We start from the raw sequence: 12,718 nt of genomic DNA, 5'->3' as shown, positions 1-12,718 counted from the left end.
CCTCCCTCTCTCCTCCTCTCCCCATTCCTCTCCCCTCCCTCTCTCTCCCTCTTCTTACCCTCTCCCCCTTCCTCTCCCATCCCCCTCTTTCCCTTTCCCTCCCTCTCTCTCTCATTCTCCCTCTTCCTCTCCTACTCCCTTTCCCTCTCTCTCTGTCCTCCCCTATCTCCCTACCCCCTTGTTGCTCTCATACTCTTGGAGGACCAGGAAGTGGAGATGCCCAGAGTTAGGAAATAAATGTGAGGAATAGTGAGAAGGCTAATGTGACTGGATTGTAGGAGAGGAGGAAAGTATAAGAAAGGTTATGAAGGGCGTTAAAAGCCAAATAGGAAATTATATTTGATCCTGGAGGAACTAGGGAGCGACTGAAGTTTATTAAGTAGGAGAATGACATGGTCAGACCTATGCTTTAGGAAGGTCATGAATGACTGGGGTAGGAAAGACTTGAGTCAGGAAAACCAACCAGAAGGCAATTATAGTAGTATAGGCAAGAAGAGGTGATAAGGGCTTGCAGCATGGCAATGCCAGTGTTAGAGGAGAGAAGGAAGTATTATGAGAGAAATACTGTGAAGGTAGAATGGTTAGACCTTAGCAACAGATTAGACATGAAAGTGTTAGAGAGTGATGAGTTGAAAATAATGCCTGTTTTTGAGCCCAGGTGATGAAGAGGATACTAGTATAGGGAAATTTAAGAAGAGTAGAGAGTTTTGGTTAAAAGATTATGAGTTCAATTTTTGACATATTGTATTTTAAATGTCTATAGAACAGTGACAAAAGAAAAAGATCATCAATAAAACTTTAAAAATGATATAAAATGAGAGAGCCAGGCCTGGAGAAAGAAGGTCCTCAATTCAAATCTGCTCTCAGACACTTCTTAGCTATGTGACCCTGGGCAAGTCACTTAACCCCCATTAGTTCTTATTGCTCTTCTCTACCTTAGAACCAATGCATAGTATTGATTTTAAGATGGAAGGTAAGAACTATTTAAAAAAAAAAAAAGGTATAGGGTATAAATCTGGAGACTAATCAGTGATGTTAAACTTCCAAGAGTAGTTGGTTTGAAAGTATCTCTAGTGAGTATTTGGATATACACAAATAGATCTATTTTCATATAGTGTACATAAGGATATATAATGCATTGCATATAAAGTATACATATACATAAGTACCTTTTATTATAAATTTTGCAATTTTGAGTGAAATGAACAAGCATAATTTTTTTTAATAAATTAACATCACTTTTATTAGGCTAAATAGAACTAATTATTATAACAAATGTTCCAGAGAAATTCCTATAGGTTCATCTTAGAGGGAAGCCTCCTGTTCTTTTTACCCAACCTTTTCACCCCACAAGGCAGAACTTTGGAACGTTCTGCAAATATTGCAGTGTCTATTAAAAAAGGAAGACATGGCAGACTGGGAGTGGCATGCAGCACAGAGATTCAATATCCAGATTTATCACTTATCACTGCTATCATATATGGCAAGATATAATTTTTCCTCACAGAGTAAGCAGCAGTGTTATGCAAAGGTCTCTCCATCCAGCATCCTCAGCAGGTTACTTATCACTAGAATTTAAAATTGGTGTTACTTCTCTGTTCCCTATCCTGTTTCTGGAGGGAGCAGATTAGGATAAGAGAAGAAGATGGATAAGATGTTTTGTTATAAAAGTTAATTTTTTTGGTGATACATGGTTGGTTTAGTTGTTGAATCCAATCTGCAATTGTCCTCTAAAGAGAATTCTCTTCTTAACTTGTAACTGTAGACTGACATTATGAGAAACGAATTTGAAAGACTGGCTGCCCGACAACCAATTGAATTGCTTAGCATGAAACGGTAAGTCCCTTTTCTGGTTAGTTTGTTAAAATAAAATGAATTTTCAAATTTCTCTGAAGGAATATGTAGAGGTTCCCAGAAACTTGGGTTTTAATTACATCATTTTATATGTATGTTTTTCATAGTATAATCATTGTTTTAGCTTGTACAAAACCCATACCTTTTTTAGTTTGTACATTCCACCTATATATAATAGCATGATTCACAGGGTGTTAATAGTCACTAGGACCCTGGATAAAATTGCTGAGTGGTCAGTTTATCTTTGATGTACTCCCACCTCCCTTTTTTCCTTTATACCACTTGCTTTTATATCCCACTCAAAGTTGTCTTCTCCAAGAAGTGCTCTATACTGTAAAATTCCCTCTTTTTTCTCATCTACAGTTCTTATTTTCAAATTTTAGAGGTTAGGCAGTAGGTTTAAGTAATTTGTGAAAAGATACATAACAGTTACATAATTGAGATTGATAATGATATTCAAGGAGACAGAGAAGCTTAATTGACCAAGACTTATTTAAGCTCATATTCAAAATATTTTTAACTCATCTAATTGATGGGCTAGGCATAGGAAATACTTAATTGACATTGACACTTTAGAAGAGAATGATAGAGTTGCACAGGTTTGTCTGTTCCCCACACCTTTTCTTTCTGAGCTTTCATTTTCTGGAAAGGAGATAAATCCTATCTGGTCTGGGGAAGAGGAAAGGCTAAAATTATGAAATTGCTATTTTTGGCTCTCTCACATCTCCTAATGTTGCTTTTTCTCTAAGTGGTAAATAAGGTTGTAATAGTTATTATGCTATATTATATATATTTAGATGTCTTATTTTTTTTTAAATGAAATGTAGTGATCAAATCTCAGTTCTAGGTCCCTCTTCCCCAATTCCACATGAATTAAAAACCTTTGTTTAAGTACTATTTAGCAAAAATCTCAAGGTTTTAAGTTCTGTCTGACAAAAGTAAATTAGGGGAGTCGTCATCTAGTGCGGTGTCACTCCCAGGGGGTCAGGGGGCAGCTGGGTAGCTCAGTGGATTGAGAGCCAGGCCTAGAGACGGGAGGTCCTAGGTTCAAATCTGGCCTCAGACACTTCCCAGCTGTGTGACCCTGGGCAAGTCACTTAACCCCCATTGCCTAGCCCTTACCACTCTTCTGCCTTGGAGCAGATACATAGTATTGTCAATACATAGTATTGACTCCAAGACGGAAGGTAAGGGTTTATTTAAAAAAAAAAAAAGTAAATTAGGTTGGGTGCATAGTTATAATATGCTGGTGCATTTAAAAAATGTCCACTTTGATGATTTTTTTTTTTTTAAACCCTTGTACTTCGGTGTATTGTCTCATAGGTGGAAGAGTGGTAAGGGTGGGCAATGGGGGTCAAGTGACTTGCCCAGGGTCACACAGCTGGGAAGTGGCTGAGGCCGGGTTTGAACCTAGGACCTCCTGTCTCTAGGCCTGACTCTCACTCCACTGAGCTATCCAGCTGCCCCCTGATGATTTTTTTTTGACATGATGTTTAAAAGACTTACAGCAAGAAGAGGCAATAGAAAATACAAAATTCTAAACATAATTCATAAGCAGAAAGTAGTACTAGAATTAGAAGATGATTTAGTAATTGAAATCTTGTTCTCTATCTTGTTTTAATTTTTCTATGGTCTTAAAATAATAGCTCATTTTAATATTGTTTCTTAAAGTTTACAAAACACTTTATTATACACATTCAATTTTGATCCTGATGTCAGTTATGTAGAGGTAGACGCTGTTATTATCATCTGTGTTTTACAGATGAGAAAACTGAGATTCAGAGCTTAAGTGATCTGCCATGGTCTATAAAACTAGTATCAGAAACAGAATTTGAACATGGGTCCTCCTCATTGCATCTCTTAACACTCTCTTCTGTGTCATGCTGCCTTCTCTAATTGTACATATTGTCATGATGGTTAGAGATCTGTTTTCAGCTTATTATTATGAATTGACTAAGTATTAATTTCTTTCCCTTTAATTTCAGATATGAACTTCCAGCTCCCTCTTCTGGGCAGAAAAATGATATCACTGCATGGCAGGAATGTGTAAACAACTCAATGGCCCAATTGGAACATCAGGCAGTTCGAATTGAGAACCTTGAGTTGATGTCACAACATGGTTGTAATGCCTGGAAAGTATATAATGAGTAAGTAAGACCACTTTCGTTCTGGCTTGGTGTTTTTAAAAACAGATTTTTATAGTAAATAGTTAAAAATGAAATTATGTACTGGCAGAACAAGCGAGCACTGTGTTCAGAAAGTGTCATTATATATAGATGAAGGAAAATGTCTTGTCTAACCACTGAGGTCTCCTTCCATCAGACACCTGCTTTACAGTGAAACAGTTCCCTACGGGAGCCTCTAGAGCATTTTTCTAGCCCATTTTGTTCTTCCTTATGAACCTTCCCTTTTCACTGCCACAGAGGTACTTATCCCATTGGATCTTCCCCTCAGTCTTTTCTTTATCTTTTTCTGTCTCCTTTAGCAATCATTAGGTTCTGGAGTTCCAGGGAGGTTTGGGCTAACATATTTTTTCCACCTATATGTGAGATTAAATCTTTACTCCACTAATTCTATTCTTAATGCCTCTTCATGGCATATAGATGTTCCTAATTCTTTGAAGTACTATGGCAGCAGAGAGAGCACATGATCTGGCTCATCCTAACAAGATGGAAAGTCTTATGGACTATCTTTGAATCTACACTAGTTAGTTAAAGAAAAACTAGGTAAATGGATAAATTTTATAATATAGTCACTTAAAAATTAAACTTCCCAGTGTGTAGAATAAGACATTGTACTAGGTTTAATTTTGGCAGCTGTATGGTTTGTGGATTTGTGAGGGGGAGGGACTGGAAACAGGGATACCAATTAAATGATTACAATAGGTCAGGCAAGGGATAATGAAACTTGGAATTAAGATTGTAAACCTAAAGGTCCAAAGGCATTTGGGGGAAGGGGAGATTTAAGAGATACAGGATTAAAATTAATTGACAAGATTTGACAATTGAACTTGATGGGATTATTGAGGGGGATGAAGTAAGGATAACTGGAGTTATGAACCTGAATGAATAGAAGGATATTTTTTTTTCTTGGGAGAAAGCAAGGACTTCTATTTATGATATGTTGAATTTGATTTAGAGGACAATGTCTAAGCAAATTGGTGATTGGGACTAGAGTTCAAGATAGAAATAAAGACTGAAAATGACTTGGATGTCATCCATGTACAAGTGATCATTGAACCCATGGGAATAGGTGAGATCACCAAAGGTCAGTATAGAGAGAAAAGACAGTCCATGAAGGAACCTTAAAGAACACCCATGATTAGGGGTTGGCAAGGAAAAGATTCATTAAAGAAAACTGAGAAGGAGTAGGAGCATAACTAGGAGAAACCAGTGTTAAGGAAGACAAGGGAAGAAACATACAATTTAAAATTATACATGATCAAGTCTAGCCTCCTTATTTAATAAATAAGTAGGGGGCAGCTGGGTAGCTCAATGGATTGAGAGCCAGGCCTAGAGACTGGAGGTCCTGGGTTTAAATCTGGCCTCAGACACTTCCCAGCTGTGTGACCCTGGGCAAGTCACTTGACCCCCATTGCCTACCCTTACCAATCTTCTGCCTTGGAGCCAATACACAGTATCGACTCCAAGACAGAAGGTAAGGGCGAATGAATGAATAAGGAAACTGAGACCAGACAAGATAAATTAACTCTTAAGTGTCTGCATAGTGAAGGTCATGAGTGTTTCTGCCTTCAAATCCAAAAAGTATTTATTGGAGTTGGTAAAACTGCAGAAATGCAACTAGTTTCTTAGGTTGCCCTCTAAGATTCCTGTATAACTTCCAAATTTGAGTCTTGTTAAATGGAAATTTTAAAAGAAGGTAAATATGAAATAAATAATACTTTAACATGATTTTATTTTATTTCATTTATTGCTAAAACAAGTTTTCCTCTAAATATTATTTTTTAAATAGGGCAGTGAGATTGAATATGCTTCATTATTTTTGTCTTGGTTTAGCACTTCAAAGTCAAAGATTTGGTTAAAAGTTTAGTTGATTTTGATGCTAGATTTTAAAGATTTTCACGGATGATAAAGATACCTCACAAAAGTAGGTAGATCTAATTGGAAGATGTACATCATTGTCTGTGTTTGCAAAATTATATATTCCGAATCATGATGGCTTCCATACCATCATTAGCCTACTTCTCAAGGCACAAATGTACACTTTGAACAAGTTCATGAATAGTGGTAGTGGATATAAATCTATATTTCATATCATTTTTAATTTTACAACTTGAAAATCGTGGAGATAATTTTTCCAACCCTCATTTTATAAGAAAAAACTACTAAAGCCCAGAAAATTAAGTGCCTTAAGTGTCACAGATACTTAATAGTAGAGGTGGGACTAGGATCCAGGTCTCACAACTCTTGCTCCAATGTTATTTGAATATAATATACTGCCTTTCTAATTTGCTTTAAAGAGAAGGAACATGGTTAAATGCAGGAATAAGTTTTAAGATAGTGTTTTGATGCAAAGATGAGGTTAGAAGAGGGCATACTCATTAGATGTTATTCTTTTCAGTGAAATTATGACAATATGGGAGAGGTCAATATAGCTTAAATTTAGACAAGATTTTTCAGGTCTTAAACTATCAATAAAAATTGACAAAGTCAGTGACAATGTTTTGATGCTAAATTTATACATGCAAGCAATCAATAAATTAGACAACTTTAAACATCAAAATAGTTTATTCTAGAAATGTACTATTTTTTCAGGATAATTACTTTTCTATCTCAAGAGATTTATTCTAGCAAAAAAATTTTGTGTTTAGGTCTAGGCATATTTTAGAGGAGACATTAAGCTTACTGACTAGCTGAGGTAATCCTACCATCTTCTTTAATAATAATCAAACCTTATCTTAAACATATGTTCAGTTGTGTACGATAAATTTTAGGAAGAACATTGACAAGTTGCAGTCATGGTACAAAAGAGAAAAGACCAGGATCGTGGAGGGACAAGAAACTTTAATTCTTGGATTGACTGAAAAACTCTATGTTCACGGTAGAGAAAAGACCTAGAAGGAACATAAAATTGTTTTCAAATATTTAGAGGATTTAAATGATTATTATTTAGAAGACTTGTTCTTTTAAGCCACCAAAGGGCAAAAATGAGGCCAGTGCAAATTCTAGGGAGGCACATTTTTGCCCAATTGTGGTCCAATGGAAAGAACCTTGTACTTTAAAAAAAGGAAGACATGCTGTTTCAGGGTCCCAGTTCTGATACTAGTTATGTGACCTTTGGCTAAGTCAGTTAGCATATGAGGGCTATAAAAGGAGAGCTTAGACTAGAATTTTTAAGTTCCTGCCATTCTAGGTCTAACAATTTATAAATTATAAATAAAATCTTAAAAATTATAGCTGTCCAGTTAAGTTGCTAGTGACAGATAAATTTGGTGTCTTTCCAGGAGAAGCAGAGTAACTAGTTGTCGGAGATTTTTAAGTGGTATTCATGTACTGACTACAAGATAGTCCACAAGACCACTGACCACAAGAAGACTTTAGGCTCTGTAATTTTGTATTTTTCTTGATTCAATCAGAGAAAAAAAGTTTTTAACAAAAAAAAAAAAACACCACAGTATCATCCTAGAACTTGCATGTCTTTTCAGTGTATTCCTAACTGGACCCAACAGGAATGCTAACAGGGGAGTTCCATTGCAAAATAACTCCTTTTAGGGCATGATATCTTTTCAACCCAATTGTTAACCTCACGTTGGTTTGAGAAAATTGAGAGTAAGGAGTTCTTACAACTGTACTTTTCGAAGAAATGTGCCACTGTAGGACCATTTCAGGCCTCAAACATCATCAATTGTCTTTTGACCACATGGTTGGATATTAATCTTTTTATTGGTGGAAAAATCTCAGCTTCATTTGAATGCTTTGCTTTTTGTTTTTGGGAGCCATCACAGTATACCCATATTTCTGCAGAATTGGTATAATTTAGGTACAATTAAAGTACATTAGGTACTTCTGTCTTAGAACAATTCTAAGTATTGATTCTAAGGGAGAAGAGCAGTAAAGGCTAGACAGTTGGGGTTAAGTGACTTGCTCAGAGTTGCACAGCTAGGAAGTGTCTGAGGCCAGATTTGAACCTCCCATCTCAAAACCTTTGTCCACCGAGACCACTATGTGCCCCAAGGTATATTTTCAAAATAAGAGTCATATCTGCTTTTTGTACTGATTCTATTGTTTTTACTTGATTTAATTTACTCTAATACCATTTAAATTTCTCTAAAATTTAATAACTGCTATTCAGTTCCTATGCATTGTGACTGGTTACTATTTTGAAAACTGTTAGTGAACATACTGCCAGCTTTATGTGGAAACTGTAGCATATTCAGCCATATGTAATGACAGCATATAGTAATAAATTCATAATGGTTGCAAATGTCTGAAAAAGAAATTTACCATAGGAATTGGCTCTTGCTTAGAGATCTGTATATAAAAATGTAAAAACATGAGCATTTGGCCTGCTTTATGTAAATATGCCTCACTTGTATGCTGGTGGTAACAGACTTTACTATGTCCTAATTTTTTTGTTTCTGTTTTGTTTTTCTTTCCTTTGAGAAATCTAGTTCATATGATTGAACAAGCCCAGAAGGAACTGCAGAAGTTAAGGTAACTTTTTCCCTTGCACTGTCTTCTTTTTCAACTAAGAACCACCTCAGTATTCCCAGGAACTATGTTGTAGGATGCCAGCCTTCCAAACACCCCTATCTTGTTCCCCTAAGTCTCACCATATAACCAGCCCTCCTACTTTACTGGCTTTTAGGGGCAACCTTTTAGTTCCAGTTCAGTGTTGGGATAAAATGAGATACTTATGGAACATTCAGCAGTTAACAGAAGGAAGTTTTCTTAGCTGTAGCACAAAAAGAATAGTCTACAAGAATATAGAACCCTTTAGCATGTGGACAGACACAGGGATCCCCTTTACCTACTCATGGAAATAAATCTGATGTACAGGACAAGTGTGATGATTTGTGAGGCTTCAGAATAACTGTTAAGTTTATCAGGGCCCTGATTCCACATGAGTGATGAACCTTTTTATGTCCTTTTACCCAGAAAGCCACATTTATATGGCCAAAGACTGCCAGTAACTGTGTCAAGGAACAATCCTGAGCCAGTCAAGTTCTGGGGATAGTTTTGTTATCTTTTGTGGGGGGAAATAGCCTAACTCATGCAGTGAGAAAAGAATCATGATAGATTATTGGTCCTATTACACTGAGAACATATATTCATTTATCAATTAGGAGTAGTTAGGCTTTACAACTGATATTCCATAGTAGACCACATCTTTACCATCACAAAATCACAGAAAAGTCATTTGGTGTTTCTTGAAAGTTAGGAAAGTATCTTGTTCTGTTACTCTCTGATCATGAACATTAGGTAAGGCATAAAACAAGAAGATGCATGCTTGCCATCATTGCCACTTTAATGGAGAGAGCCGAAACAGAATTCAAATTGAAGAGAGATTCCCTTTGAAAGGAGAGGTGCTTTGAATATTCTCTTTGTGATGACATTGTTCTGGTTACATTGAGCCCTGAAACATTGGAAGAGATCTATACCCACTCAGAAGAGTTGGTGTGACCATATACACAGTAAAAATCAAGTTGATGAAACATGTCTGTTCCTTGAATTATGATATGAGGTCCAGCCTATAGAGCTTGTTTATCATTACAAATATTGGTAACAGATAAGACAAATGGAGAGAGAGAGTTGAGCCTGGGATTAAGGAGAACAGACTGAATTCCCTTCAGGAAATTGCAAGACTCATTTTAAAAAAAAATACTAGGGGCAGCTGGGTAGCTTAGTGGATTGAGAGCCAGGCCTAGAGACGGGAGGTCCTGGGTTCAAATCCGGCCTCGGACACTTCCCAGCTGTGTGACCCTGGGCAAGTCACTTGACCCCCATTGCCTACCCTTACCACTTTTCCACCTATAAGTCAATACACAGAAGTTAAGGGTTAAAAATAAAAATAAAAATAAAATACTAGTACTCTATTAATGTTATGTGGCTTTGAAACAACACAACGCTTTCTAAAGATATTAAATTAATATTCACCAAAGGCAATGGAAAGGTGTGTAATGGGTGTGAGCAAGGTTGGTCAGGTGGCAAAGGTGAGGGATGACAGGTGAATAGTCCAGATGCTTTCTTGGCACTTCTAGTACTTTGGGTAGACCCCATGGCAAGCCAATAGGGGATCCTGGATAAGAGATATACAGATGAGTAGTCCTAGATGAATTATAGCCTGCATTGTTGAAGGGAGCATCCAGATCATTGCTACTATAGTGCTATTTGACTATTAAAAGAGTTGTGTGAAAGAAGGCTGCCAAGATAAGTTGGCACAGGGCCTTTTGAATGTCCTGTAAGAAAAGTTAACAAGATAATTGAATAGCAAAATTAGTATCTGATGACAAAACCAAGTATTTATTGTTTGTTTTAACAGAAAACATATTCAGGACCTAAACTGGCAGAGGAAGAATATGCAACTCACTGCTGGGTCTAAATTACGAGAAATGGAATCAACGTAAGTATCTTTAAGATTTCATCTTTGTTCCAAAGTCCCTCACAAAATTTTGCTAAGCCTTGGAAATAGTTCTCAAATGGGATAGCCTAGATGTTGTTATAAAGATGCCATAGCCCTGATTTCAAAAATCCTTTGCTAACCTTAAGTCTTGAGGACTCATTCTCTCTTATGTCATCTGCTCTGTGGACCTTTGCATACTTTGTGAAGTTGGGAGGCAATGACACAAAAAGGGAACCATTAGCCAGTAGAAATTAAGGGGAAGTAAGACCCTTGCCTATCTAGAGTGCTTTCAGCAAAGGTTTGCCATTATCCGTATGTATCTGTTTTCAGGGACTCTGTGTTGCTGTGGTAAACACAGAGATTATAGAATAATTGAACTGAAAAGTATTTTGAGTGTTCATTTACTTTAGGATAGTACTATACCTATGTATTTTTGACCCCTGAACCAGAATAGAAGAGCCAGGACCCCACCTCAGAGTAAATAAACTGGAAGGGTTAGGACTCCTGATTCAGATCAGGGGATTCAGGATTTAATTTAAGCAGATCTCTGACTCAGAATAAATAAACCAGAGGAGTTAAAGTCTATAAGTTGTGTCTTTAATTGGACAGAATTGAGGGATATGCACTTCACAATACCGCAGATAACTGTCATACCAGAGCACTCAATCCCCATTATAGCATATAGGCTTTTAAATCAAAAAATCAAAAGGGAGGAGGAGAGGGGAGCAGTTAAAGCATAGAACAGGGTGAATGGCACCATGGAATTAGTACAAAATGATTGTTTTACAGAGTTGAGGCATAGACACCAACATGATTGTTTGGAAGTTTGGTGACTAGGGGCTAGCAGTGAACCCCCTCTTTCCCACAGGACTTATGAAAAGCTCATTGTTTGAGAGTTCAGGTGCAAAATGATAGCCCTGACTTTTGGACAACAAACCAGACATCCTTGAAGGATAGTTTGGTAGCTAAAAATAACAAGGCCATCAACTCCCTTTCTCTCACCCAAGTCCTCAAGGTCAGCAAAATTCCTTGAGGCAGGAGAGCTAGATTTCTAAACTTAACCCATTACGGACCAGATGAATTCTGAATTAGGTTTAGAAACAAAAGAATTATGACTTTAGCAGTTATAGGAAGCAGGCAGGAGCACAACTTTGGCCCTCAGCTCAAGTCTGTGATTGATCAGTCCAAAGCCTCTTCTAAAGAATTGATGTTCTATTAGGAGAGTGGCAGGATTACGTTAATATCCACAGTATCATCCCCTGAAAAAGGTTCTCTGTGTTTTGAGACTATTCCAAGAAATAGTCTCTTATTCTTCCTCTACTATGTGGCATAAAGGATAGAGTGCTACACTTGAGTCAGGAGGATCTGAATTTGAATACTTCCTCACTTAATGTCTTTGAGAATCTTGGTTGTCACTTAATCTCTCTGTTTTGATTTTCTCATTTGTAAAATAAGGAGTTAGACTCAGTGCTTTCTGAGGTCCCTTCCAGCTCTCTTTAAAGACCATTAAGCTTTATGCTTTTGTTTTTTTCTCCCACCTCTATTTTCCAGTTGGGTCTCTCTCGTCAGTAAGAATTATGAGATCGAACGGACTATTGTACAGCTAGAAAATGAAATCTTCCAAATCAAGCAGCAGCATGGTGAAGCAAACAAAGAAAACATCCAGCAAGATTTCTGAAAAAAGTAGACTTTAGGGAAAGGGAGAGAAGGGCATCTTAGAAATGTCTTAAGGCATCTGGAATTTGAATTATCTTCAAGTCTTGGTGAGAGCCTGTTGAGGGAATAATTATGACCTGAATAGCCTGGCTAAATGCTTAGGAGTATGGTGGAAACTTAGGAAATGTGCCGAATGTGTGAATTAGTGGTTCTTTGTACTATATTTAACACTATTTGTATATTTTCTTGACAAATAAATTTTTACCTTAAAATAGTTTTGATAACTTGAACTTGAGTGGAAATTTTAATACTGCCTTTGGTTTTTATATCATCTAAGTTCTGAATATACATATTCCTTTACCCCTATCCTACAATAAAGATGTTAAGATTGGCAGGGGGAAACCAGTTCATATTAACAATTTCATTAAAGATACTGACAACAATGAGACAACATACCAAAATTTGCAGGGTGCAGCTAAAGCAGTAGAGGAAAATTTATGTCTCTATAAATGCTTACATCAGTAAAATAGAGAAAGAGCAGATCAGTGAATTAGGCATGTACTTAAAAAAAAACACTAGAAAAAGAACAAATTTTAAATCCCCAATTAATCACCAAAATGGAAAT

General features: G+C 36.7%; 1 protein-coding gene across 1 annotated transcript in view; it reads left to right on the top strand.

Moving 5' to 3' along the window:
• Window positions 1–12,383, top strand: part of BCAS2 (BCAS2 pre-mRNA processing factor) — a 248,526-nt gene extending 236,143 nt beyond the window's left edge. The window contains exons 3-7 of the mRNA XM_044672385.1: window positions 1,766–1,836; window positions 3,840–4,001; window positions 8,478–8,528; window positions 10,357–10,437; window positions 11,989–12,383. Coding sequence (XP_044528320.1) covers window positions 1,766–1,836; window positions 3,840–4,001; window positions 8,478–8,528; window positions 10,357–10,437; window positions 11,989–12,115 — 492 coding nt within the window. The 3' untranslated portion in view covers window positions 12,116–12,383. The remainder of the gene's footprint in view (window positions 1–1,765; window positions 1,837–3,839; window positions 4,002–8,477; window positions 8,529–10,356; window positions 10,438–11,988) is intronic.
• The last annotated feature ends 335 nt before the right edge of the window (window positions 12,384–12,718 follow it).

Source organism: Gracilinanus agilis, chromosome 4, assembly GCF_016433145.1.
Source record: "Gracilinanus agilis isolate LMUSP501 chromosome 4, AgileGrace, whole genome shotgun sequence".
Taxonomy (NCBI): Eukaryota; Metazoa; Chordata; class Mammalia; order Didelphimorphia; family Didelphidae; genus Gracilinanus; species Gracilinanus agilis.
The sequence above is the reverse complement of the archived record's forward strand: the minus strand, read 5'-3'. Positions and strand labels throughout refer to the sequence as shown.